Source organism: Lagopus leucura, unplaced genomic scaffold (genome assembly GCF_019238085.1).
Source record: "Lagopus leucura isolate 7727_CA_CO unplaced genomic scaffold, USGS_WTPT01 Super-Scaffold_73, whole genome shotgun sequence".
Classification (NCBI taxonomy): Eukaryota; Metazoa; Chordata; class Aves; order Galliformes; family Phasianidae; genus Lagopus; species Lagopus leucura.
Genome location: NW_024962252.1, coordinates 89,600,010 through 89,626,639, shown reverse-complemented (window position 1 = coordinate 89,626,639; position 26,630 = coordinate 89,600,010). Strand labels below are relative to the sequence as shown.

Genomic DNA, 26,630 nt, shown 5'->3' with positions numbered 1-26,630 from the left:
GCACAGTGTTTTTCATGACTACACTCTGGAAAAGCCTTTGTCCCAAACTGCCAGCTCTCCTCCTTAGTTTTAGAACCTCAGTCTAGCAGAAATGGTAAGTCATGGCCTGAACCAGTGATTGAGCACCTGGTAGGAAGGTGGGCCAACCCAGGGAGCTCAGGTGTGTGCAATGTACCTGAGTGACCAGAAGGGCTGGAGCCAGGATCCACCTCATCTCATACCTCATTTAAGGGTTGGCAGTGGAAGCAAAAGGATCTTACTGGAGATCCCTGTGTGCTTGAGGCCTTCTAAGGGTAAGCAGATCTTTTTCTTTTTTTCCTTTGTTTGTATGTTCATAGTTGTGTCATTTGAGCTTATCCTCCCCTGCTGCAGCCTAGGACTTTACTACTGCGCTATCATTGCAGCATTTTCCATTGCATTACAGCACTACACTCAGTAACTCAAAGCATTAGAATTCAAGACAAAATACAGTTGTCTGTGGAAATAAATGAACCCAGGAAATTTCACAAGTACAGAAATTCCTGCATATGAATCACCTTCAGAAGGGAAGGGCTGTAGATGCTGACATGCAGCATTGCACTGTGCTCAAAGAATGACTGAACAGGCTGGCACGAGGCACAGGTGCCAGAGCTATCTTGGCACCTGTAGAGCAGGTTCAGCTATCCACCAGGCCTCGAGATATTAATTATTCCAATGCTTGCCATTATGATTGACAACTGCAGAGCATTTTAAAAGTGTAACTGTGACTCTACATCAGCAATTATCCTTTCCATTGTATTCAATCATTCAGATTTAAGCGAAGGTATTATTCCATTTCCAGGCAAACTAAACTAGCAAGGAATGAGAAAAGCTAATATCTTTGTAGTTCTTTAATTTTATTTATATGGTAGCACAATGCAGAGTACTTCACAGTTTGGGAGCATCCAGCAGCAGAACAGAGCTCAATTCTTCCCAGCCACTTCAGCCATAGTGCATACAGGCCGTCTGCTCGCTAACCCCACAACTCTGAGGTGTCCCTGACCTGCGTGCTCTTCTTTCCATTTTATTACCTTTGCTGTGGTCTGTGACCCAGGGGCCTCAGATCCCTTTAGTGTTGAGTCATAGAATTATAGAGTGGCTTGGGTTGCAAGGGATTTCAAAGATCGCGTCGTTCCTCTTCTGCTAGGGGCTGGGAGATGAATAGCCACAGTATCACCAGCTTTCTGTTAAAGTACTGTACAAGGTACAGTTTGCTGCCTGATGAAGAAGACTTGGAGCTGAGCAGTTGGTTGGATCTAAATAAATGTTGTACTGAAAACAGCTGGCAGTAAGAAAGCAATGAAATAACAAGTCCTGGTCCTGCAGCATGGGAAAAAAAAAACCAACACAATTATCTGCCACTTACAATTCAGCAGCTAAAGGTTCTTCCTGTTTCCTGATGTGTTTACGATGACTGTTACTTTATGTATATACATGGATTTTGTTTCTGTACTGCCACGAGTATCCGTGAGGCTGTGATTCATAGCAGAACCTTTACTAAGCGCAAAAAGAAAAGCGCAGTGAAAAAGGTCAAAACAAGTGTCAGTGCTTGCAGCAATTCACATCTCATCTTTTTTTTTTCTCACAGGTTGTAATCATGAGAGATTACCATCACGAAAACGTGGTTGACATGTACAACAGTTACCTTGTCAGCGACGAGCTGTGGGTGGTGATGGAGTTCCTGGAGGGCGGTGCTCTGACAGACATCGTGACTCACACCAGGTGGGCTGTGAGCTGCAGGCAATCCCAGTGGTGCATACACAACTGTATGCATGTGTGGCTATGGCTGTGTATGTGTACAGATATGTCTATAATATGCTGTGTGTGCATGCACATAGGTATATGTACGCATACTGTGGCACACTCACAGTACCAGTGTAACTGTGCCACTGCAGGTGGCTTTCTGTCAGTGCAGGTGTTTTCTTAAAAAGAAGGAAAAGAAATATCTGGAAGGGCTTGCTGGGAGGCAGAGATTTGCCAGAGCTCTTGGTGTTAATGTAGCAGAGATTACCTTTATCTGTTAGTTCCCCAAATGATTGGAGGAGGAAAAAAAAAAAAAAAAAAGGCAAAAAGCTCCTTTTCCTTGTATGGTGATCTGTAGTGTTGGCTTTGCTTTTGTAACTCTGTCAGTTTTGGGGTTGAGTTCTCTTGATACTCGTAACCCACGTAGCCATGCTGTCAGAAGCATTAACTACAAACTGAGCCTGACACGTAATGGGAAAAGTATTTTTCTGTCTCTCAGCATTTGTGCTTAACAGTGGAGCTGGTTCCCAAATTCAGTTAATGTCATGCCTTTAAATAAGGCACTTGACCAGTAGAGAGGCTGTAGTGTACTGAACCTCTCTTCCAGTTCTTCTTTGAGTTGGATCTTAAAGCCTGTCTTACATCCACTCCTTGCTCACCTCGTTCTGCTGAGCAGGACCAAATGGGATAGGAAGGAGGAAATTTCTAATTTCTTCATTTAGAATAAAACAACTTGAACTTCCACAACAACTCAGTGGGAGAGTACTTAGGTGAGCAAGACAGAAAGCAAAAAGAAAATTAGATGTTAAAATTTGTCTTCTTTCACAGCTTAGTGATCCTCATAGATCCTACAAAAAAAAGTTCATGGTATTTTATTTTGAAGAGTTGCCTTAGCTGATGTGCTGAAATACAGCATAATATTGCAAGCCATTTATTAACTGCTGCTCCCCAAAACATTAAAAGTTCCATTGGAGATATTTCTGACAGGAGTTGATGTTCCCAGGACACCACTTCTTAAGAGCTGTCATCTCTTGGTGGTGGTGAAGCTGGGGACACCCAGCTGTGGTGCATGACTGACCTGTCCAGTCAATCGTTGCCATGCTGCAGCAGCAGCTTTTTCCATGGCAGGGCTTTTCACATGTGCACAGAAATGAGGACTTGATAATTCTCTTGCTGTATATTTTCTTCTATGAAATGCTTTCAATTTGTTATAATAATCATAAAGGCAAGGGTAATGCTCTTAAAGTTACGCCCAAGGCTTGATGTTTCTTGTATTCATTCTATGCCTGATTCCATTCCAGTAGTCATTTATTCTCCTTGGCAAGCAGGAACTTTACTGTAAATAAGGCATTTCTGTTATTTCCCATAGGGAAACAGGCTCACTGTAATACACTGTATCACATAATAGACTCTGCTCTTTTAATGCTACACAGGGACTTGCTGCAGCCTCATTGCAGAATTATTCCTCACCCATCATCTCTCTTTCCTGACAGAAATAATTCATGTACTGTTGTGAACAGGAACCTGGGCTTCTCCACTCCAGCTCCCCTTTCCTGCTTTCTTCCTTAATGCTCAGTATGTTTTTCCATTCTGCTGTTTCAGGATGAACGAGGAGCAGATAGCAACTGTCTGCCTGTCTGTACTGAGAGCTCTGTCCTACCTGCACAACCAGGGTGTCATCCACCGTGACATCAAAAGTGACTCCATCCTCCTCACCAGCGATGGGCGGGTGAGTGCTGAGCATTTCTCCTGCCGTCTCTGGCTGGCACACAAGGGGTCTGCCTCAGGGGTTGAAGGGGTCTGTTACAAAAACAGCTGTGCGCATGGCTTGCCAAAGTAACACCAACTTCCAAAAAAAATAAAAATACAGAAGTTGAGTCTCTGAGCAGCTCTTCTGCTCCATGCCAGGAGTCGTAGTGGATAAGAGCTTGGTTCCTGATCCTAGTGCAGCCAAACAAGCACTTGAATGGAAGTGGCCCATGTCCAGCCCATTGCTCCTGGCCAGTGATAGAGCCGTTGGCAGCATGTTGTGTGCAGAGCAAGGGTTGCCCAAAATGCTGCCTTGCCCATGGGTCTCCATGCTCTTCTGTAGCGAACATTGGCCCCCATGGGTTGGTGGGGAATTTAAACCCAAGATGTCATCCCTGCAGTCTGTGTCAGGGAATCTGTGCCCCTCACCAGGACAGTACATTGTGGCACTGACAGAGTACCGCTGCCTTCCCCTCAAAGCCCAGCCAGGCTGACAGAGCTAAAGGGAGTAAATAAAGAGGAAAGGAAAATGCAGTTTAGTTTTCTATCTCCTATCTGGGAGGAAAGTGGGAGACTTGGGTCCCTCTGTTTCTCTGATCCTAATCTGTTGTAAGACAAAATGCTATCAGATAATGGGAAAAATAGCCTCATCCTTTGTGGGGTTTATTGATTATATGAGAGGAATAGGGTTGTGTATAGTGAGGTTGAGCTCCAGGTAGGATTCTACAGCAGGCTCTGAGCCAGACCTGCAAAATGACAGCTTCAGTCTTGCTAGAGAGCCGAATCAGAAAAGCACAGGCTTGGCCAGTGGTTCACATCTGTACTGCATGCAGAGTCCCCATGGGGAATTACAGCCCCTGGGAGGCATTGGCAGAAGAAACTATGCCAAAGGGTGATGCTTAGGTAATGGGCAACTTCCTTCAGTTCTGCCCCACTCCTACCTTGAAGCCTTACAGAAATTTGTCTTTTTATTACTTTCAATGATCTTTTAGTTTGCAAGCTTTTATATACATAAGCTCTGTTTTAACTAGTTCAGTCATACCCAGGGATTCCCATAGGTAGGATTTCAGGGTTGCTGCAGTGGGATTACACGTGTACCCAAAGCAGGATGTAGGAAGTGGATCAGAATGAGACCAAGAGCACCCAAATCTTCCATCATCTTCTGAAGATGAAACTTGAGGCTTCTCAGGCCTGATCCAGTTCTCTCCCATGTAGTTTGCATTTGATTCCCACATCACTGAGAGAGGGATTTCCTTCTTGCAGCCATCACAGGCCAGCCTTGTTAACCTTGTTGGGGGAGAAAATTCCACATGGATAGGAGTTTGAGTTTTTTCAGTTGCAGTTTTGATCCATGTTGCTGAAATAGCATCTGAACTGCTTTCAGGCCCTCCATAGAGTGCCTCATTATACTCATTACTCTGGTACTTACTATCTGCATTGCAGATTTCTTCATGGCTGTGTTGTGTAATTATCTTTTTTTAGAAAATCGTCGTCTTTTATGTACTTGAACAAGCAATAGATATGCAAAACCTCTTGTGCTCCTACAAAAGAAGACTGGGCGCTGCTTCCAAAATTCACTATTTCTTCCATTCTTCATCCTGTGAACTGAAAAATATGTTTAGCTTGGAGGACTTGACTGTTGGTGGCTTTGTTTTAGAAATACCAACAATCATTTTGTAATTCTATGCTAAATAATACCCATAGTTGTTTTTTTTTTTTTTTTTTAAAGTAGGGTCTGTACTAAATCCAAAAGAAAACAAATCAGAGCTCATAGTAAACTGCTGCTCTACACAATGCAGCAATTGATGGAACTTCCCACTTGACTTGTGCTGGGGCCGTTTGGGCTCACAGCACATCCCCAGGTGCCAGCATGCAGCTGGCTTGGTGACTCATGGACTCTGGGTGCCGGCTGCTATTGCACTATGTGGGGCGTAGCTTGAGGGACCAGGGGCTGCCCTCATGTGGAGCAGCTTCCAGGAAAAGCCCAGGGGTGGCTTTTAGGCCTCCAGAAGAATACTTGGAAAAACAAATGCATAAGCTGCCTTGAGGAGCAAGTGGTCTCTGGAAGGCAGCATTGCCACAAAAGTCATGCCAGCTGATTTTTGGCCCAGTTTGGAGGAATTTTCACCTTCATGTTGTACAGCAGTGGGGGAGGAGGAAGGTCATAATTTTCCTGCATTTTTGTTGGTTAAAAAAAAAAAAAAACCACCTGTATCTAAGTATGAGCAGGCACATGATGCAGCAGGAGCTGCTCTCCAGAGTGCTCGTGTATCCCATTATTTCTATTTCAGGTCACTGCCACAGCTACTCAAGGACAATGCTTTCCTTAGTTCCCAAGTTCCCAGCACTGGATGCAGGTCCCTGATCTCTTGCAGCCATTTTGGAGGAGTCTTCCACCTATCCCTGCCTCCCTCAAGCCCCTTACTACACACAGATGACAGTTTCGAGGGGCAGGCCACAGCACACTTGAAAAATTGTTGGTTGAGGGTATTTCTTTTTAGGAGTGTCAGATCACGCTCTGTGTAGAAAAAGAAACATGGGATCATCTTTTTTCTGGCAAACTCAAATCTCAAAGCTGATAGAATAGTAGGAGTGATATGAATCACTTCCAAGAGATATTGTATTGAATATTAGTAAATACACATACACTGCGAACACTAAGTTAATATATTTGCATAATATTGTATGCTTGGAATTTTTGCTTTCCTCTGAGTTACAGGCCATTGATCACCTCTGCACTTCTGCAGGAGGAATGACAAGGAGCTATGAGAGGTGATCTGAGTAGCGGGCGCTGCTGCCAGCCTCTGCCACTTTCTTGCCTTCCATTTGGTGTAACCAGCCATGCTCTCTCCAGGCTCGTCCTCCATCTCCAACCTCACTTCCAAAACCATGCTGCTGCCCCATCCCAGCTGCTACAGCAGGAGACAAGTGCTTTTCCCAGGGGAAAGCATATCTGGCTGGATCAGTGCGTTCCTTGTTACACAAGAGGGGCTTTCTCTTCTCTCTTTTAGATCAAATTGTCCGACTTTGGGTTCTGTGCCCAGGTGTCCAAGGAGGTGCCGCGGAGGAAGTCGCTGGTTGGGACGCCGTACTGGATGGCACCAGAGGTGATATCACGCATGCCCTACGGCACTGAGGTACGTGCTGCAGGGCACCCAGGGTGGCACATGGTGCCGCAGTCAAACCCACTGAGCCCAGGGAGAAGACAAAAGTTGAGATGCTGTATGTAGCTGTGCTGAACAGCAGCACTCCTGTTTGCCCCCGAGTGTGACGCTGTGTGCTTTGTTAACATACTCCTTTGTAAAGTGTGGTCAAATAACTCTGTTTAGAGTTCTAAGCAGTGTAATGCCTTTACATAGTTTAGCTTAGGGTACTCTGTGAAAGAAAACTGGCATCATTTGCATGTTGGGGAAGACCTCTGTGTTAGTCTGCAAGCTGCAGATAGAGGCATGTACCCCTCCATGTACCAGACCAGTAGCCAATGTGCACAGCTGCACCACAAGGCCAAGTCACATCAGTACTTTCACAGGCATGCAAGGAGAGACCCCCTGAGCTTTCAGCCAGTTAAAGCTTGGATTCCCCAGCCTCTAGGGGAGCGCTAGCAAAGGCAAAGCCATGGGCCTTTAGGATCCCAAATGTAAGAGCCGGCTGGGTGAGGTGGGTTGCCATAATCTGTAGTGTTCTCATTGCAGTAAATTCTCCAATTAGTTGAAAGAGGAAAAAAATAACAAAGTACAGTGTGAGAACTGTTTTAAGAACTGCAGGCCCCTCTGAAAAAGAGGCAGTCCATATGTTTTTATCAGAGACTTTGATCTCAGAACAGAAAGGACAGGTTGGTGGGAACTGGCTCAGTACTTCTGCTCTGCCAGCCTGGGATTTATCCAGTCTCAGCAGAAACAACATTTCAATCCCCAGCTCAGGACACAGCTGCATTTTCTTCTGCCTGGTCAGCTTCTGCTTGATAGTGCCTGTAGTAACAGCTACAAAGAGCAATCCTGCTATATGTCTGTGTGTGTATATATATGCTTACTTTTGTGTGCATATACACATACATGCTGCATATATGTGAGAGAGATGCACTCTCACATGTATATATGCACACAAAGGAGTGGAAGCAAGCTGTGCAGCCAAGGCCTGGGATAGGAGATGATACATCTTGAGAACACGCAGAAGTGCTCTGTTTGGCCCAGGCAGGGCGTGCTTCTACCTGCGAGTGCACCCTGCATGCACTGGCATTTGCCCCAGTGTGTGGTGTTGTAAGAGACATTTCAGGGATAATAACATCATCTATTATTAGCCTATTAATGACACTGAGGAGATTATAAAGTGCTTGAATTCTTTCCCTATTGGTGGGGAACCTAATGAAGCTGTAAAGAAAAGAAAAATTAAGCTGAAGGATAGTGCTGGCAGAAGAGCAAAATAAGTATGGCGTGGCCCTGATGGTATTTAGGTTGGCAAATGACAGGAATTACTGCAATCAGAGTGGGGTTCTGGAACAGCTTGCAGCAGACTGGGACAAAAAAAAAAAATTGGTGTTTCTTTTTTTAAGCTGGAGTGAATCATTTTCCAAAGGGATTTTATAATGTGCTACCTGCCATCGCTGTAAATGAGCCTGGGTGTAGTAAGTGTGTGCTTGTGTTTGCCAAGGGGTAAGAAGGAGGTGCTACAGTTGTTAGTATTCAAAGGAAATACTACCTGATTTCACAGCAGCTGTTCTCTGCTGTGTTTCCACTCACTGCACTTTTCCGTAGCACTGCAGAGCCAGTGCAGGGAAGAGTCAGTGGGTTCAGAGTGGTGCAGCTCAAGTGCCACACCGCAGGGTACGGGCAGCCTATCCTACAAGCATGCCTTAGCAGTGTCCCAGTGGCCTTCACCTCAACCAGCTGCAGACCCAGTCTGTATGTTGTTGCTATGTCATTTCTTCAGTGCACTCAGTGTCATCAGCTGGTTAAAAAGAAAAAGGGGATGGTTCACCCAACTGCTGCCTTAAAATGGTTGCTGACAGCAGTTGGTGTGCAGCTCTGGGGTTTATGTGACCCTCAAATGCCAAGCCTGTTTCTTCACTCTGTGCTACCAGCCGTGTTTGTGAACCAGCTGTGTGTTGCAGGTGGACATCTGGTCTCTGGGCATCATGGTGATAGAGATGATCGACGGTGAACCTCCCTACTTCAATGAGCCGCCACTGCAGGCCATGCGCCGAATCCGGGATAACTTACCGCCCCGCGTGAAGGACATGCACAAGGTCAGGCCTCCCACGGGTGATGAGGGCCTGGAGCACATGCAGGTGTTATAAAACCACAGCCACACACTGCTGTGTCTGAAGTGTAAATTGTGTCATTAAGTGCCACCTCGAGCAGTGGGCGCTTTGTGAGACTGATGCAGGAGGACAGGAAGCTAACAAACAATTTTGTGCCCAGTGCTGACTTTGTTTTTGCAGCAAGTGCCCAAAACGGGGGCTGGGCAGAGCCTCACACTCCCTGCACTTTCTGCCCTGCCTGAGGACCAGAACAAGGCAGTTATGCAAGCCCTGCTCTGTACAGGTTGGTACAGCCATGCCCATTGCCAATGCCTTTGGGTCCCTTGGGTGCATTTCTGTATAATGTCAGACCTGAGCCCTCAGCAATCATGAGAAGTGTTACTGCTTTTCTTAGGTTGCATACAAGGCTTTGTATTGTGTGCTGTTCTGCACTTCAGTGCTTTCAACATGAACGATGCATGGTCCTTCGACTCAGTGTATCTTTGTCTCAGGAAAGCTCAGAGAATCTGTTGTCTTCACAAGAAAAATGACATGCAAAGTACTCAGCATATGCTGGTTATCTTGTCATTGTCTGCTCCTAATGCCAGCATGGTGTTGCAGGTCTCCTCTGTCCTCCGGGGCTTCTTGGACTTGATGCTGGTGCGGGAACCCTCACAGAGAGCCACGGCGCAGGAACTGTTGAGACACCCATTCCTTAAGCTGGCTGGGGCCCCTTCTTGCATCGTGCCCCTCATGAGGCAGCACCGGCACCGCTGAATGCAGCAACTTCTCAGGAGGAGATTGGTGCAGGGGCCAGGTAACGGCAAGGCAGGAATCCCTGCGGTTGTGTTGGAACCACGGGAAGGGGTGAGGAAACCTTGCGTAAGAAAACCCGCCCCACGGAAATAACGTGGTGTATAAAACCCAAACGGGTGCTCCATGGGGGTGCAAAGGACCCGGGGGGTGAGCCTGGCCACCCCGCGGGGGGGGGGGGGATGTGTGCTGTGGCTGCACCATGCTCTCATCTTGGCCATCCAGGCAGAAGGTGCCAGATGCAAACAAGGGGGGAAAGATAATGAACAGGATAGCACAACCAGAGCGAAACACCAGGATTTTGAAAGTAATGGCTATGGCACTTCTACTTCAGAAAAACACTGTTCTGACACAAAAAAAAAAAAACAAAAAAAAAAAAGCACTTTTTTAATCTCAGTCATAGCAGTGTAATGTATTTTGAAATGAATTTGTAATTTTCTGTACAGTACTTTTGATAATTTGCAGTACTTTGTCATGTAACCATTGTGCTAGTTGAAGTAATATGTGTAACTTAGCAAGAATTTGAGAAGATAAAAATGTTTCCTACTTTTTTTTTTAACCCTTTTGAATATGGAAAAAAAGCCTTCTAGAAAGTTAGAAAATTTGGCAGATTTTTCCCTTGGGGTGTGGAGAGTGCTTTGTCCTGCTGTCACAATAGCCTGAAGATCAATGGGTGCCAACAACAAGAACACAGTGAGGGCAGATGCTTTGTGTGCTTCCCTTCTGGGGGCTGCTGGCCTCATGGCAGCAATCCAAGCTTCTGCCATCTGCAGGGAGGCACCGGGGCCCTCTGTTTCCCTTCCTCTAGCTCTGGGAACTGACACAGACGTACCTTTGCTCAAGGGTCACCCAGCGACCTGGCAGCCCCCTCACATCCCGCTGCTGCAAAGTCAGGTTAGTTTTGCAGAAATACCCATTATTTTTGTCATGCTCTGGAAGTTGATGGAAGCGTTCTCCAGCGTTGGAAGAGACCGTTGTGATACATTATGAGATGTTTGCCATATAGAAGTCGTGCTGCTGTCTAGACCTTCTTGAATGTTGATACAACAGTTGACTACTATGGAACATTTTTGTGTTACTTGTTGGATGAACTTGCATGTTAACTGTAGGCCTATAGCTTTGCCTTTAAAATTTTTAGAAGTGCTTCATAATTAATTATTTCAATGATAAATTAAATTTTATTTATTAATGATCAGTTTTTAATTATGTATAGTATGAAAGCCATGTTTTTCCAGTTTTTTTTTTCTTACTGACCTCATTTTATGATATGAAAAGCCAATTTTGTGACAACAGGATTAGCTTATTTCTTATTACAAAATTTCATAGTGAATATATTATTTATCATTGCAAATTATAACTAAACCCCTTGAAGATCTTCCTCCCAGGCAAAAGACTTGCCAATAGGACAGATGCCTTTTTAGTGCCACCCTTAAAAGTTAAGTGACAGTTGAAGGGGGAGTAGCAATTAAAGGAAGCAAACAGGAGGGGAGAGAAATATGAATTTGAACATTGCATAAATATCCTTCAACATACATGCCTCACCCTCCTCTGCTTTCTCTTCTTAACCCTGTTTGCACATTTCAAGGAAGCGTGTTCAGCGGAGCCTCTCGGCCCTGCTGCAAACATGCTCTGCTGGTACAGACCTGCAGAAAGCCAGCTGAGAAAGCAGGGCAGCTGTGGAGTTTTTAAGAGTTTGTATTTTGTAGTCTTGACAACTCAGGAAAAAAAAGGCTGCACAGGTAGAGGCAGTGGCATACAGGAGAAACTGTAATACTAGACAAAGTCAAACTTTTTTAAACCATCTTTGAATAAAAATGGGGTTGGTGGGTTTTCCTCTTTAATACTCAGCACACTTTAGACTGTTCAAGTGGAGAATTTTTTTGCAACTTTCTTATCATTAGATACTTCAGATACTTCAGACAGTGTTCATTGAGTTTATGGAAAGTTTTGTTGGGTGCAAAGGTTATTGTTTGGTTTTTTTTTTGTGATCACCAGCTACTGGTGAGACAATACACATGCAAGTTAAATAAATTAATACATAATTTTACTTCCACTGTGGTTGTTTTCCATGTCTTCTGTGTCTTTTCTAAGTTGTGCACAATGTCACAGACTGCTTGGCCAAGCCAATAGCCAGAAGAAGGTTCCTTGTATGTACATGCAAATATATTAAGTTTAACCTGAAGAGCTGCAAGTTGGAAGATGCATAATGCTCAGGTAAGGGGCCCTGACATCATTGTTAAATTACTTCTGGAGAAGTGGAGAAAAATGATGGCAAGAAATAATCACAGAAATTGAGCTCCTCAGTCTATGCAGAACTCCTTGATGTGGGGTACAGATTATTTTTTTTTTGAGCCCCTCCAGTCCCTGAGGAGGCCGTGCTGACTGGGCCAGAAACACCCCCTGTTCTCCACAGCAGCCTCCCCTTCACTTTCTTCTTGCACAGAACAAACCTTCCCTCTGGCAGAAGTCACCCTGCCAGCTGAAGCAAGTGATGTAGTTAGAGAAATGTGAGGGTAGGCCCTGGAAGCAAGGCACTAGGATTCAGCCATGAATCTATGAACCCTCTGACATAACACAGACACATATGTGCACACGCACACAGTCTTACAAAATGCACAAAAGAAGCCTTTCGTTGCTCAGTACGTTGGTGCTGGTGACATTTAGCAGGAGCATGCAGGCATCCCTTTGCAGTCAGCCATAAAGTACCAAAAATTATGAGAAACAGTTGGCAGACCCACACAGTGTTGTATCTGAAGTACTCCAGAAGAACTGAGCCCACTGAAACATTTCCAGCTTCTCTTCCTGTCCCCAAGGCAATCTTTTTTCCCCCCCTTTACATGGCCCTAAAACATTACTCAGCTACCCCAGGAGTGGCATCAGTTAGCTTTATCTCTGCCATTAGTTGCTTGTTTGCATTAGGCCACATGCTTTCAGTTGTCAACATCAGTAAACGTTTCAAAATGCACTCACCATCATCCTTTGAGAAACTGTCCCTAGGATGAAGCCAGAGCCAGTCAAAAGCAGCACATAACCAACACCACTTACCTCGTGCTCCTGTTGTCACTAATAAACGGTGCATTTTCCTCAGCTCACCCATTCTACAGCCATTCACAAATACTTGTAACTGCAGGAGCAGAGGCCAGGGCATTTATTGGCAGCATAACTCCCTTCCTCAGAAATACATCAAAAATTATAATTAAAGTTCTATCCATAAGTACTTTGGAAGTCCTTAACAGCTGTTTCAGTAAGTACTTAATTACTACAGGTCCTTATAGAGCTTAGTAGGTTGATGAGTTCCCCAAATTTATGCACGTTCTACCATGTGTTCATAAACAACCACAAAGCAAAGTGTTTGTTTGGTTTGCAGCTAACTCGTGATAAGCCATCTATGAATAAAAACTAAACACAAACTGAAATGTAAAAAACTTAAAAATAAATGAGCTCACAGTGGAAGCACTGCCATCCTCAAGTTACTGCAGACAGCTTTTTGAACTGCTAAAGAATTTCAAAAAAGTAGTTTGGAAAATCATCAATTGACAGAAAATTCAGTAACTTAGCAAAAACATGATTTGAACTGAAAGATGTAAAGAGTTCTCTGTGGAGATTTTAAGCAAGCATGGATGGGTTACCCAAATCTTCAGTCTTCTATGTCAGACCTTAAGTCAGCCACATTGGCACCAACAGCTTCTGCACTGCCCACACCCTGGTTTGTGCCTCACCAGGCAGCCCTTTGGCATTACAGGTGGTGGTACTGCAGACTGACAGCCACTCTTCCACTGTAGCACAGCAATGCTTTAATTTTACTATTGCCACATGGCTGGAAAAACCAACCCAAGCATACTTTTGCCATAAATACATCTCAATCCAAGCTACAGTTTCAACACTGAACTTACTACTTTTCTTAGAAGAGAGAGTTGCTGATTTGGATCAAGCAGAACAAGATGTTATTTCCATTCCCTTAGCTAAGACAAGGCCTGAGGAGCCAAGGGAAGACAAAGGCTGCAGTGGGAACCGGGTGGTACCAAACAAAACATGCCATCACCCACAACACACATAAGAAAGAAATGGCTGAGATCAGAACACTGGAAATGGCCTATAGGCAACACAACATCAAGCACCCACAGAATACATCACCAATCCATCTGTACCAAAATACTGCTAGAACAACAATCTACACTGAATAGCATTCCATCTGACTGCCCATTGTCACACCTGCCCCCCTCAGATACCACAGATCTGGCAAAAAGTATTAGAGCATTTCAAAATAACAACGGAAATCAAGTACGCTATATGTACATGTTTTAATTCATTTAAAAATGGCCTACATTTCAGGTTAGATTCCAAGAGTTTCCTTACATTTTTTCTGTTACGTTAGATTATACCTGAATAATCTGCATAGTAACGTGAATAGTTCTGTTTTCTTTTTTGTTTGTTTCTGTCTCACTGTGAAGGTATCAGTTGCAAGTAGCAATGTAACATCTCAACAATCACAATACGTGCAGAATGTCCAGCCAGAAGCATTTCTCAGTTGACTTGCAGTAGCATGGCTCTTTATAGTTTGTGTAACAATACTCTTTTTTGTGTGCGTTTCTTTTGTTTGTGTGTTAAGTTTAAGTTAAATTTAATTCAGATGTGGCGCAGGAAGCAAAAACAAATTTTCCTCACTCCCCCTCACGTGTGGGGTCAGTTCCTCAGCTGGCTGCAGTACTACAGTACACAGCAGCTTGAGGATCTGGCCTGAACTTTTCCGGACACATCCCCATACCTTTTTGTGATTTCCTTAACATGAGTGCAAATGCCAGCAATGTGTTTGGAGCCCCTTTCTCAGAGGACCTTAATGAAGTCCACGCGATGGCCAAGTCCCCCCAGCTCTCTGGAAATACACAAACACAGAGGGTGAACAGATGCCAAGAGCAGCAATGGGGAGGTAAGAATCCCTTGAGGAATAAAGAAAAAAGGAAGAAACAAAACCATTTTGCCCCTTGTGGTAGACTTTGACACATGAAGTACTTGTCTACAGGTGTTGGGTTCAGCTGATGAAGAAGGTATTCACAGCACCTACTGCCACACACAGAGTCCTGAAATCAGACATGCTTAATTGTCTTACGGAGACAGCTGAGTCTGTGCACTGACTATATAGAAGCTTAACCTCCTCTGTCTCCACAAAATACCTGCAGTTGGGTGTTGTGAATACCATCTCTTCCTCCCCCATAACCTTTTCTCTCCCAAAGAAAAAATTGCTTTTGCTTTGTCTACCTGATGAATATCCGTGCTGCTGGGTCCTGTTGCCTATCCCATGTGTTTGTACTGAGATCTGTCACGAGGAATCTGCACTTGGTTGGCTGTGAGCTTATGGTGGATGTGGTAAACACAGAGGGTTATCACAATAACCAACCCCAGTATCAGGCCCAAAATCAGAGGCAGGGTTTCTTCTAACTGCTCCCTCTGGTCAACCGGGCACTTGTGTTCTGCAAGGGGAAAAATGAAAGGGAGATAAACAGAGAAATGAGTGAGACACGGCAAATGTTGGAGAAGCTGTCCTGTAGAAGTCAGCTGCACACCAGGATCCCTGCATAGCAAAAATAGCTACACCAACAAAGAGAGACAGCAGCAGTCATCAGAGTCCTGGGGAGAAAATCAATTGCTCTGGAGGAAACTGAAATCACAAACAGCACAGGTTTGGAGGGAGAGGAAGAGTCTTTTACCATGCCAGCTGACACAGTGGAATAAAGTGCTTTCAGACCATAAACTATTCTTCAAAGCTCTGCCATCCTAATAGAGCACCAGCACTGGGAGCAGGACAGCAAGAGCAAGCTTCCTCACCCTGTTCTGTTTATTCAGAGACCATGAAGGTGATAATCACAAGGCCTTGACTTCAGCATGCCTTAAACCTGCATCAGTCTGACCCTGCTTTTACTAAAAGGGTTTTTCCCCTCTGCCTGTGGGCTGATAGACCCACCAACCCCTATCCCCTCCCTGCGAGCTGCCTGAGGGCAGTGTCCCAGTACTGGAGAGCACTGCACTTGTGGACAAGCAGCATCACAGCAGCCACTCTTGTTTGTCAAATACAGAAAAGGACGAACAGAAGCACCATGAGCCTCCCTTCTGGTTTACTCCCTGGCCTGCAAATCCTCACCATCATTCAATAAACCCCTAGAAAATTATCACTGCAGTATGGGAAAACACTTCTCTATTTAGCTTGCAAATGCAAAGTCACCAAAAGTGGAAAACAGTATCCTTTTAATTCAGCTCCCTTATGCTGCCACAGCCTATTACAGGCAATAGGTTCATGATTTACTTGCTTAAAATCTCACTTGTCCATGCTGATGCTCAGGCAGTACTGGTGGTGCCAAGGTGGGGCTGCCATACCAAAACAAGAATGCCAGCCCTTAAGAATAAATCTATCAGTACAGCAGGGACAGTGCTCCAGTCCCCGGCTTCTCTTATTCACTGTGCCAGAATTCTACTGTCAACAATGGAAGTAGCAGTAAGTTTCTAAAAGAAAGAGGCAGAAAAAAGAAGTTATGTCAGACACACTCAAAAAAGGGCACCACGAAGACCTCCCATCATGAAACACCAGATGGGTTCCCCTAGCAGCTGATGCAATGCAGCAAGATGCAGAGATCTGGAATAGCTGGAATAGCAAACCCTGCAACCTACTCTTTCAAAATACCTACTGCTAGAAGCAGGAAAAACCATGACACCTTTCAGCACAAGCAGGAGGGGACAGCAGGAATGTAACTGTATTTCCAGTGCTGCCAGCACCTCTGGAGACACACCGCCTTCCAGAGCGGAGCCCACATCCCCGCAATGCGTTTGGGAACATTTCAAGCCACAAATAAAGTGAAACATAAAAGCAAAAGTGAGATGCAGTCTGACAAGGAAGTATTCTTTCAGTTCCAGTTGCTCACTGTTCCATCAGAGGAGCAATTAATCACTGGGACTGTTACAGGCGGTTCAGCAGTTGCTGCAATGCAGGGGTTTTGTTTGTAGTAGGAAGAAAGGGGAACAAAACAAAACAGAAAAGACAGAAAACCAAATTGGGTTCCCAGAGCTCTATGGAATTCCCCCCAGTTCAGGATAGTGAGGCCTGACTGGGCTCACAATACTGAGCAGAGCCTCAGCAGCTGCTTGGTACCAACTGCAGGAACAGCCGTGGTCAGATCTGACCCCAACTGTGCGTAGGCGCAAAGAAGCGGATGGGTAAGCACTCTGCTTAAATACTACAGAGCACTGCAACAAGTCTGCTGTAACCCCAGCTGAGGGCACCCACCTGTGCTCAAACATGGCAGGTTTGCCCACACTCATTTCCTTAAATAGGAGCAGTGCTGGATTTTCAGAAGAACAAGGTCAATGTGAAAGTCTGTGGGCAGAGCAAAAGCCCAAGCCAAAAGCCCTAGGACTAACCCAACTTTCAAGCACCTGCATTTCTATCTACTGCAAAAGCAAATTGGTACAAAGCACAACATTTATCAGAAGACATAGCCAAAACTCACATCCACAGGCTGTATTTAAGTCTCTGAGTCACAACTCACAAAGGTGTCAGTTCTTGCAAGCAGCCACGGAAGATAGCTCTTTTTCATGACACTTTTTAAAGGAGGATTATAAGAAAATAAAAATACACCAACAAGAAAAAATAAAAAAATAAAAAAGAACCAAGGCAAAGCTATTGCTCTCCAGCAGCACACCGCATAGCATGCTGCCCCCCCAGCCAGGCATTGCAGGCAGCCGGGCACCTACCCTCACCCAAACACATCCACTCTGACCCACTGGAGCTGCTCACTGACACCTCTGCTCTCAGAGCATCGGGAAGTGGGGCTGAACTGCAGGGAGCCCAGCAGGAAGGTGCCCAAAGCACTAAGCACAGCACCATCTGCTCAGTACTACAGCTACTGCGAGCTCAGGGGATGAATTTTGTACTTTAACACCATATGAACACTGCATTCATATTATAATACATCTTTTCACATCTATAACTCTATCCTTCAACATCAATACTGCACTTTCATCCTTAGAAGATAAGGCAATGCAGATGCTGAGGCCTGCAGTCCTGCAAGGATGCAGCAGCAGGTGCTATTCCCACCCTGTCAGAAAAGATGTGTGTCAGAAAAAAAAAAGAGTGCAGGAATTACAGGCAGTGCCACACTCAGGCATCTGACCTGAGCAACCCTAGCGTGGGCAGAAGCACTGCTCAGTGCACAGCAAATTAAAAACTGTCACTTTAAACACACCTACACATTATATCAATAGTTTCTGCAGGAAAACAGCTCCTTTCCATTTCATTTTCCCTGTGATTTTGGTTTAGGTCACACAGATCTCAGCATTTTCCCAAACTGCTGAGGTTTCCACCCAGTTCAGCAGGGTGCAAAGGTTCCCTGGGAATCCTCACTATGCAGTAAGTCAGGGTGATGCCGTGAGGTTGGCTGCCCCCCGGGACCACCTCATAGCCCCATACAGAGCTGCAGGAGGATGACAAAGGATGCACCCAGGTGTGCTCTATTCCTTTGTGCTGAGACTCCTCAGGCAGCACGAGGCACCGCAGCTCACGTACCGCCACGGTTTCTATGGTGAATGCTCGTCCAATTTCAGCAGTAGGCTACAAAACCACTCACCAGGCCCATTTCCTTGTTTCAGCCTCCTTCGGCAGAACAAACAGCAGCAAGGAAAAAAAATAAAAAATAAAAAAATAAAAAAACCCATCAGACAGCATTTTTCCGCAGTCACAACTGCAAACCCAAGATCTGGTGCAAGGGCTGTGAAACGGATGGAAGAACAGCCCGGCAGTGCTTGGCATGGCAAGATGGATTTTTGAGATGGGTTTTTGTAAGCAATTTTTTTTTTTTTTTTTTTTTTTTTTAAAAAAAAAAAAAAAAAAAGGGCAGCCTTGTGCTTTTTAGCTGTGGCCCTACGCCTCACAAAGGGGAGCTGCCCTGAGAAAACCGCTCACATTTGGGGCTGCTTAGGAGGAAGACGACCCATTGCCTGCCTCTGGATTCCAGTGTGCCTGCATTTTGGAGGATTTTCATGGAAATCAAAAGAGTTTGTGTGGCTCCTTCTCCCCTCTAGATGTTCTCCTCTCACTCTCTTGCTTTAGTTCTCTTTTTGCTGATTTTAAAGCTGAAGAAATGCACACTTTCTGTTAAAAAAAGAATCCCAATTTCAGAATGAAAAATTCTGCTGCTTTCATAGAATGGCCTACATTAGAAGGGACATTAAAGACCTTCTACACTGAGAAGTGTAAAGGAGTATCTATATGTCCATGTGCTGGTTGAAAGCAGTATCTTAAAAAAATAACAGTAATCCCAGCACTTCTGGCATTCAAAAAGTGAAAGTAATCTGATCACTGCAAATTCCTTAATCTCCTCCAGGCAGGACAACGCGAAGATGAATGATGAGTCCATTGCCCACCACTACTTTGCAGTGTAAGACGATTCTCCTGCTCTAGCAGGTCTCATTCTCTGGTAAAAAAAATATTTTAGAATGTTCTGTAGCTTGTCCATAATTAATAGGAATTTTACCTAATGGGAAATTAATGAACCAAAAAGGAGAAGGCTAATTACTGTAATTTCAGATTGGCAGTGATTCTCAGACCCCACAAAGGATCACGTTCTGCCATGCATGTGGTGAGCACACAGCAGACTGCAGGGCTGTGCCGCAGCCAGGGCTGGAGCTCTGCTCTTAGACAACCACTATCCAGCAATCCTGGCCATCCTTTCCAGGTGCTCCAATGGAATTACATCAAAAGAGGTAATTTAATAACAAGAGGAACAGCAACAAACCAGAAAGCTTGCCCAAGGCAGAAATAGTGCTCAAAAGGAGGAATTCCCCACATGCCTTTTAGAATTGCAACATCAGCTGAGGTCTCCCCATGACCTGCATAAAATGAGCAAACCAAGCCATACAGTAATAATAAATACCAATAACGAAATAGAATATTTACAGACTGATACCAAAAGAGCCTATCACGAGAAGCTATCCCCTTTGGCAACAAATGCAGAGCCTGATTGCTGTAACTGCGAGCTATCACGCTCCAAGCACAGTATCACACTGACACTGCAGCACAGCTTCAGCCCCATTCTGTGTATTTTAAACACCCTCTTACCTTCAGTCTGTCCAGCCAACCCCCAACTGAAGGGAGTCTGGATCTCTGGGAACAAGAAAGGACGAAGACATGCAACAAAAGTGATAGCAGACTATGGAATTCTACCTTTTTTTTCCCTGCAGCCTATGCAAAAATATGATGCTATTTCTACAGAAAAAAAAAAAAAAAAAAAGCACAGCATATTTGTTACACAGATAAAACCAATTCCATCCAAAACTGGCCTTACCATGAGTAACTCAGACCTGGGGAGCACTGCCAGAGCCAGAGCACACAATAGCAAGCATTTACTACAGCGGGGAAAGGAACGTGAGTCACAAAGCGCTCAGCATGTGTTCCGCAGTATTTCCCACATGCCAAATAATAAAGGCCTATGATTTCAATGCTGAGCTTGAAAATAACACTACCATCTTCTAAGCCTGCTGTTGAAAGATTTGGCTATTACAATTTTCTCTTGCAACTCATTAAAACTATGGTGTTAAATATTTTGCTAAAGCAATACTATAACAAAGGACCTGGTGTTGAAGCACAAATACTTAGAGCAACATGCTCATCCAACCCGAGGGAAACCAAAGGTGAAAGCTATGGAAAAGGAGCTCCACATCTTCCTCAGGATAAACGTGTCATTATAATCCCTGAAGGCAAATCTCAAGGCAGGCAGCTCATTGCATCAAGAAAGACCAAAGCTTTACGGCTTTCTCCTGAGCCACTGCATCCATCCAGCTCCTGCCACCCTCATCTGCTCCTCACGCAGACATCCCGCAGGCTTCCTCCAGACCCCACAAGCCATTAGCACAGGGACTGCACACAGGGACATGTTGAACTTCAGCCCACCTAGCACAGCAGCAAACACTGAAGCAAAGACTTCCTGCCTAAACCAAGAACACAGGGAAGACCACCAGCATCTGGAGGTCTCTTGCCAAGTCCCTCCTACACTTCTATCATCCTTGACACGTACATCACAAACACTTCCCAATCTTCCATCAATGTGCTGTGGCTCAGGACCCTGGAGCTGTCCTGTAAGCAGCTCTGGTGACACTGAGGAGACCCTTCTACCCCATGGGGCTCCCTGGGGACTGGCTGCCAACCCAGCTAGATGGGGTCTTAAAAAGCTAATGCTCGTGCCATGACAGCTTGTGCGGCAGCCAAACAGCTGGGCTGACCTCATAGAAGTTGAAGTCCATCCAAGGACCACTGACAACCCACCCCAAGGAGGCGATAGCGTTGCGATTAAGGTGGGACCCAGGTTCCTCAAGGAAATAAAGAGCTATGGAGACACAAGACACGTCTTCATCCCATGCCTTACCTTCACTGAAGACAAAATCCGCAGTGATGTCAAAGGGCTGGATGCGGACTTCAGACAACAAGAGCTGCACAGACTTCTGGTGATCACTGGAGATGAGGGAGATTGTCTGCTGTGCCTGGCACTCATAGGACTTCCCCGCTGGGGTGACCAAGGCAGAGAGCCGATGGGAACTGGCTGTGTGCTTCCCAGCTGCCAAAGAGCAGAAAGAGCCAAGGTCAAGCCCTGCCTCTGGAGGAACCAGTGTGACTTTATTATAACAAAGCTAATACACTGAACACTGGGTATGCCACATGGTGGCTGAACGCTTCAGTGCTCTCAAAGCAGCATTTCTCCTGGGACAGCACCATGCAGTCTGCACGACTCCCCCATGCAGCTGGGACAATACCCACTCTGCAGCCACCTGGTCACAACTGCTTCCACAGGACTTGAAGTCCATAAAGCCATAGGTAGGGTGGGTATTGATGCCCATGCAGGCAACAGCTTCAGACTGTACTCATGCTCCCTGTGTTTGAGAAAGAGCAATTCCAGCAGCTGTAATTCAACCCTGAATTCAGGTGGAATCAGCAATGCAGTTTGAGGGTCTTACTGCAGAGCAACATAGGCCATAACATCCTTCCCAAAAACAAAGGTGGTTATTTCACCAAAGTATAAATTACAAGAGAATAGTTTCTTATTATTTCAAGCATGTTTCACAAAGGAAAGTGGAAAGCAGCTCAGCAAGGTGGAATAAGGGAAGCCTCCCACTTTTCTGCAGCCCTTTGTTCCCCTCCAGCAGCAAAGAAAGGCAGCAAGTGTTTTGAATCCGCAGAGGGTGCTGAGCCACTGTCACCACCATATTCTGGGGACACAACCAGTAAGGGGGGGGAAAAAAAAAAACAACTGGGAAATACAGCTCGACAACCAGCAAGTCTCATGCCATAAACTCATCATGCACAGGGCACTGGAGTTTGAAAGCCTTGCTGAAGAAAAAATAATCACAAAGGACAATATTATAATTTTCAGTGCAAGATGACTCATTTCTGAACAGAAGAAAGATAAAACTCAAACGAAAGCCAAAAGAAAGGAAACCCACTGAGGGATGACTCGACCGCTGTCAGGTGTGGATGCGCTAAGAACATCGACGTCCCTTTCATCACTATCAGGAGGAAACCGCTGCTTTTCCCACCTACTCAACAGCCATCAGGACGGATTTAAAAAGTAGCCTCACAGGCTGCTGCGGGAGCCAAGCACCGCCAGGACGGAGGCAGAGCCGGAGCCGCTGTCCCCGCACTCCCGGACGCCGCGGGAGGGCTGTGGGCAGAGCTACAGCTCGGCTCTCCCTTCCGCCGCACCCGCGGGCGATTATAAACGCAAATACAAAATAAAAAAAGGGAAAAATGAATACGGGGTTCAGAAGCGGCACCCGGTCGCGAGTTGTCGGGCGGGTGCGCTCCCACCCCACCTCCCTCCCCTCCCGCCCCCACGCTACCGGTCCCCAGATGCGCTTTGCAGCGCTGTGCTCTGGGCGCTTACGGCTGACGGCATCCTTGAAGTAGGTGCGCTCCGAGGTGTCATAGGCGAACTGGATCCGGCTGAGCCTCCAGAAAGCCTCCGGCCCGCGGGACGTGTTGTGCCCCTCCTGCGGGGACAGGGTTGGTCAGGGCCCCGCAACGCGGCCGCACACCTCCCGCACCTGCGGGGACAGTCCCGTACCTTCAAGAAGAAGAGTTTGAGGGTGTACGCCCGCTCCAACCACGAGATCTCCAGCTCCGACTCGTTGGTGCCGCACTTGCCCTTCATCTCGGCGCCCCGCGACAGCGGGATGTCGGCTTGCTCCGTGATCAGCTGCCAATGGGGAGCGGGGCTCAGACGGGTGACCCCGCGGCCGCCCCGCCGCCCACCCGAACCGCTCCCTCGGCCCCACTCACATCCACGTAGTTGCTTGCCCACACGTCGTAAGGGACGATGAACTTGGCGGCGAATTCCGCCATGAGGCACGTCGTCCTGTTCTCCCGCACCACAAAGATATCCTTTTCGGGGTTAGGGGATAGCCCGGAGAGGTTTTCAACTTCTTGCTCGGCAGCCAGACGAGCCACGGAGTCTGCGGGTACAGAGGAGCTGAGCGGCAGCCCCCACGACCCGACTGCCCTGTCGAGACGGAGCGGGCGCTGGAGCGGCCGGTGGCGGTGAAGCAGGACCGGGGCTAAGCGGCACCGGAACTGTTTCAGCGCCGGCTGCATCGTGACATGGCTCCGGGTCGCGACGGAGGGTCGAGTGGGGTATCGTGGTACTCACGCAAGAGCAAGAGCAGCCCCGGGAGGCGCCGCGCGGCCATCCTCCCTGTTCGGCCCGGCGTGCCCGCGGCGGCGGCTGCTCCGAGTGGGTCCGCTCCGGAGGAGAAGAAGAAAAAAACAAAGGGAAAAGCAATTCGTAAAAAGCTCCAGCCCCTCCTATCCGAGGAGCCGCACAAGCTGCTAAAGCGCTCCGACGCGGAGTGCCGGGGAGGAGGGATGGGGAAGAGTGTGTGGGTGTGCGGGGAGGGGGAGGACGGGAGGAGGGGAGATGCCGGCGGTGATGGAGGTGCCAACGCTGAGGGACGGGGCGGTGCGGGGAGCGGAGCCGGGCTTCCCCTGGGCGGCGCTCGGCGGAGGGGCTCGCGGGGATCCCCGCGGGGATGCCGGCAGAAAGCGGGGACCTCGGGCAGGCAGCCGGGGGCTGCCCGACAGGCGGTCGGAGCGGGGCTGAACGCGGCCGGAGCTGCCGTTCGCGGGATGCGAGCAGCTAAACCGGCACGGCGGCCGTCCTCCGCGGATGGAGGAAGGGTTATATAGTCCAGGCTGCTCACGGACCGGCAATAATTTCATCGAAGGCGAGCAGCTGCTTAGCGTGTTAATTTAGAACGAAACGGGCAGCTATTTTTGTACGGCAGTGTCAGGAACGAGGCCGGCACCCTTTTGTAGAGGGCCGGGGGCACACCTGAAATCTCGGGCCAGCGCTCACCGGCAGCACCCACACCGCCGGGGAGGCGTGTTAGGGCTAGAGGCAAAGGGGCATTTCGGGCACGCTTCGGCACCGAGCAATGGGTATGCAGGCAACAGCGCTGCGGCCGCCCCGGGCTGGACAAGCCGCCTATTCCCAACAACGGTTCCTTCTTCTACCCCAGCTCGACTGCGCGACCGGCGCTCCTGGCGGAGCTGCCCGCAGCGCGGCCTTTCCAGCCGCCCTTTTCGCCTTCCCCGTACCGCTAAGCGATATGGAAATACGAGTTTTCTGCCTCACACAGGGAGTGCTACAGCGTGATGCCACCCTCGATCACAAAGCTATGAAGAGAAGGGCGCGCCCCACTCCTTACAAGCCAGAAGAGTCACGATCAGCTATTAATGAACCGGGACCTACGAAGGATCCTTTTCCCTCCATAAAAAGAAGGGGCAGCAGCTACTTGGAGTGCGTGGCCTTACACAGATTCACTAGTAATTCATTTTTCTAGTTCAGAAAAAGGAGTCTGGAAGAAGCACTCCCAAGCTGTGCGTGAGGAGGTGTGCTGAGGTGAGTTCTGGCTGCAGGCTGCTGGTTCTGGGAAGCTGCCCTTTCTTTGCCCGAGGATAACTGCAAAGAGGGATTGAGAGGGGTTTTCCTACTGAGAACTAGCTCTTCAAAAATAAAAAGTTGCTGGAAAAACACATTGATTGATTGCAACTATTTCATTGAACTCCTTTCCCACATGCTACATTCTAAATATTGTTATTTTCTATATGTTTTGTTTAGCAATAAAGAATTATTCCTACCCCTCCTAATAGTCAGAACAGTTGTAGTAAACTATTTAGAGGAAAAAAAAAACAAAAAAAAAAACCTCTTACCTTCTCCAGGTGATCTTCTGAGCACATCAGACTGTATTTCTCTTAAGAGCTTAATGCCATGCCTTTTCAGGTCTTTCACTGAAGACTGCAGCATTTAACTAGCCTCCACTCCGTTCTCTAACCTCTTACTCAGTTTTAAATATTCCTGAAGTAGCTTTTAAGCCTCCAAATGATTGTATGATGCTGAGCAGCTGTCCCTCAACCCAGGAGGGCACTCAGAGAGTTGTTGAACGAGAGCAGCTGTGCCAGGGGCAGGGCAAGCCTGACCCACAGCCCTGAGTCCAGAACAAAAACTTCCATGGCTTCAGCAGCACCCCCACTTCCAGCCTGCAGAGCAGTGTTCATGTGGCCTTCCGTAGCAAAAAAAAGAGCCAAGCAGCTCTGGGATGTGCTGCCCACTGCCAGCCCGTTCCTCAGGCAGCCTGCAAAAAAATCAGCCCATGAGGAATATTTTGTGGTTTGAAGAGTGCACTTGGACTGCACTCAAGTGGGATGGGTGGGGGGCTGTTAACTCACCTGTATTTGAACACAGGTGAGTCAATGACTAGCTCCCAGTTTAGTGGGAATGGAAAAACCCTGTGCAGCCAAGGTGGTGTGACCTTCCCTCTCACAGCTGCACCAAATTTGTCCGAAGAAATCAAGTCAAGGAGAGTCTATCTTTTCCTTAGATGTAATTTTAGTGAAGTAGGATCCATTACTACAGTGGAGAGTGATATTTTAAATTGCTTTAACTCGGTATCAACGTTCAAATTGATTAGCCTATTTCATCTCAATAGAAATTCTCACCTCATTACATTAGCAGCCAAACTTCAAATAATTTTTGAATCAAATACTACTTAAGCAGTATTTCAAAATACTTAGCTGATGGAATTCATCACTTAATTTCAAATTACTGTCTGCATTTTATGCTAAATTGTCAGTGGATGAAATAAGTGATGGCTATGGGAGCTGAGCCCGGATCAGAGGCTAACCCAGCTCTGCAGTTTCACAGCAACACATTTTCTCTCAGACTCAATCAATGCCTCGCTCCTGGCTGAACAGCAACCACAGACTCAAACGGAGGCTGTGGACAGCCTTTTCTTCTCCTCCTAAAACAGCTGATTCCAGGATGTATGTGATACTTGTTAGAGAATTATGACAGAGAGACTTGATTTGATTTGAAATGGGAAAGTGGACTGAAGCCAGGTCCTCTGTTTCCAGTTAATTCTTTAACGAAGTGCAGAGGTATGCAGTTAGGTTGGTAACTGAGCCTAGGAACACCAGCAATATTCAGTGCTTTGCCATTTCATTTTCTCTGTACTTGGTTTGTCGTTTCATTCTCCTAATTGGCTAGAAACCATTGTAGTAGGCACCAATACTAAATTCTAGCTCACAGCACTGCCTTCACCAGCTGTATTTTAGAAGATGTTTTTAATTAAGAAATAATAAAAATCACTGCCTTTTTTGAGCTGCCGAAATTTGTCCAGCATGCTCTGAAAATCCTCCCAGCTCCCTTCAGCACTTGAAAAGAGGACCAGCCATGCTCAGAGGCAGCAGGGATAGCTGCTCCCAGCGCAGCCGTTCTGTGTGCCCACACACAACTAAAACACCATGGATCATAAAGAGCTGGAGGTGCATCCATCGGTGATGTGCATCAAAATGGGAATTTTAAATGAGCATCACAGCTTTGTTTACATCCTACCTTAAACACCTAAATACTTCACTGACCTCTCTCTCAGCTGTATTCTCGGGGTAGTGCTGCTACACTGTACTCAAGCTGTTCTGAGGTGCTGCAAAGACCAACGCTGCACAGCTCTTCTATCACTTAAAAGAAAAAAAGACTCATTTCAA

General features: G+C 46.7%; 3 protein-coding genes across 4 annotated transcripts in view; 1 reads left to right on the top strand and 2 right to left on the bottom strand.

Moving 5' to 3' along the window:
* PAK5 (p21 (RAC1) activated kinase 5) overlaps positions 1–9,674 on the top strand; it is an 88,872-nt gene extending 79,198 nt beyond the window's left edge. The window contains exons 6-10 of one of the 2 annotated variants that reach the window (XM_042884350.1): positions 1,607–1,740; positions 3,364–3,490; positions 6,522–6,647; positions 8,618–8,752; positions 9,368–9,674. In XM_042884350.1, the coding sequence (XP_042740284.1) occupies positions 1,607–1,740; positions 3,364–3,490; positions 6,522–6,647; positions 8,618–8,752; positions 9,368–9,523 (678 nt within the window). In that variant the 3' untranslated portion in view covers positions 9,524–9,674. Of the gene's footprint in view, positions 1–1,606; positions 1,741–3,363; positions 3,491–5,801; positions 5,860–6,521; positions 6,648–8,617; positions 8,753–9,367 lie in introns of those variants that run through there. The other variant, XM_042884360.1, reaches the window with a different exon arrangement.
* Positions 9,675–13,841: 4,167 nt separating this feature from the next.
* Positions 13,842–26,594, bottom strand: LAMP5 (lysosomal associated membrane protein family member 5). Its single transcript, XM_042882978.1, has 10 exons — positions 26,508–26,594; positions 25,317–25,463; positions 24,801–25,222; positions 23,239–23,331; positions 22,872–23,044; positions 22,657–22,788; positions 22,477–22,582; positions 20,965–21,153; positions 14,816–15,027; positions 13,842–14,432 (listed from the first exon to the last, which is right to left on the bottom strand). The coding sequence occupies exons 3-9, from the start codon at positions 24,892–24,894 to the stop codon at positions 14,849–14,851; spliced, it is 966 nt and encodes a 321-aa protein (XP_042738912.1). The 5' UTR covers positions 24,895–25,222; positions 25,317–25,463; positions 26,508–26,594; the 3' UTR covers positions 13,842–14,432; positions 14,816–14,848.
* PLCB4 (phospholipase C beta 4) overlaps positions 26,522–26,630 on the bottom strand; it is a 175,806-nt gene continuing 175,697 nt past the window's right edge. Inside the window, exon 41 of the transcript XR_006181118.1 lies at positions 26,522–26,603. The gene's annotated coding sequence lies outside the window, so the exon portion shown is untranslated. The remainder of the gene's footprint in view (positions 26,604–26,630) is intronic.

Coding starts and splice junctions, on each gene's coding strand:
- LAMP5 (XM_042882978.1), bottom strand. CDS start 24,894: ATGCTGCAGTCTTCAGTGAAAGACCTGAAAAGGCATGGCATTAAGCTC. Junction 23,332..24,800: donor CAGAAGATCACCTGGAGAAG/GTAAGAGGTTTT, acceptor TCTCCTCCGGAG/CGGACCCACTCGGAGCAGCC. Junction 15,028..20,964: donor GGATTTTGTCTTCAGTGAAG/GTAAGGCATGGG, acceptor TTCCCCTTGCAG/AACACAAGTGCCCGGTTGAC.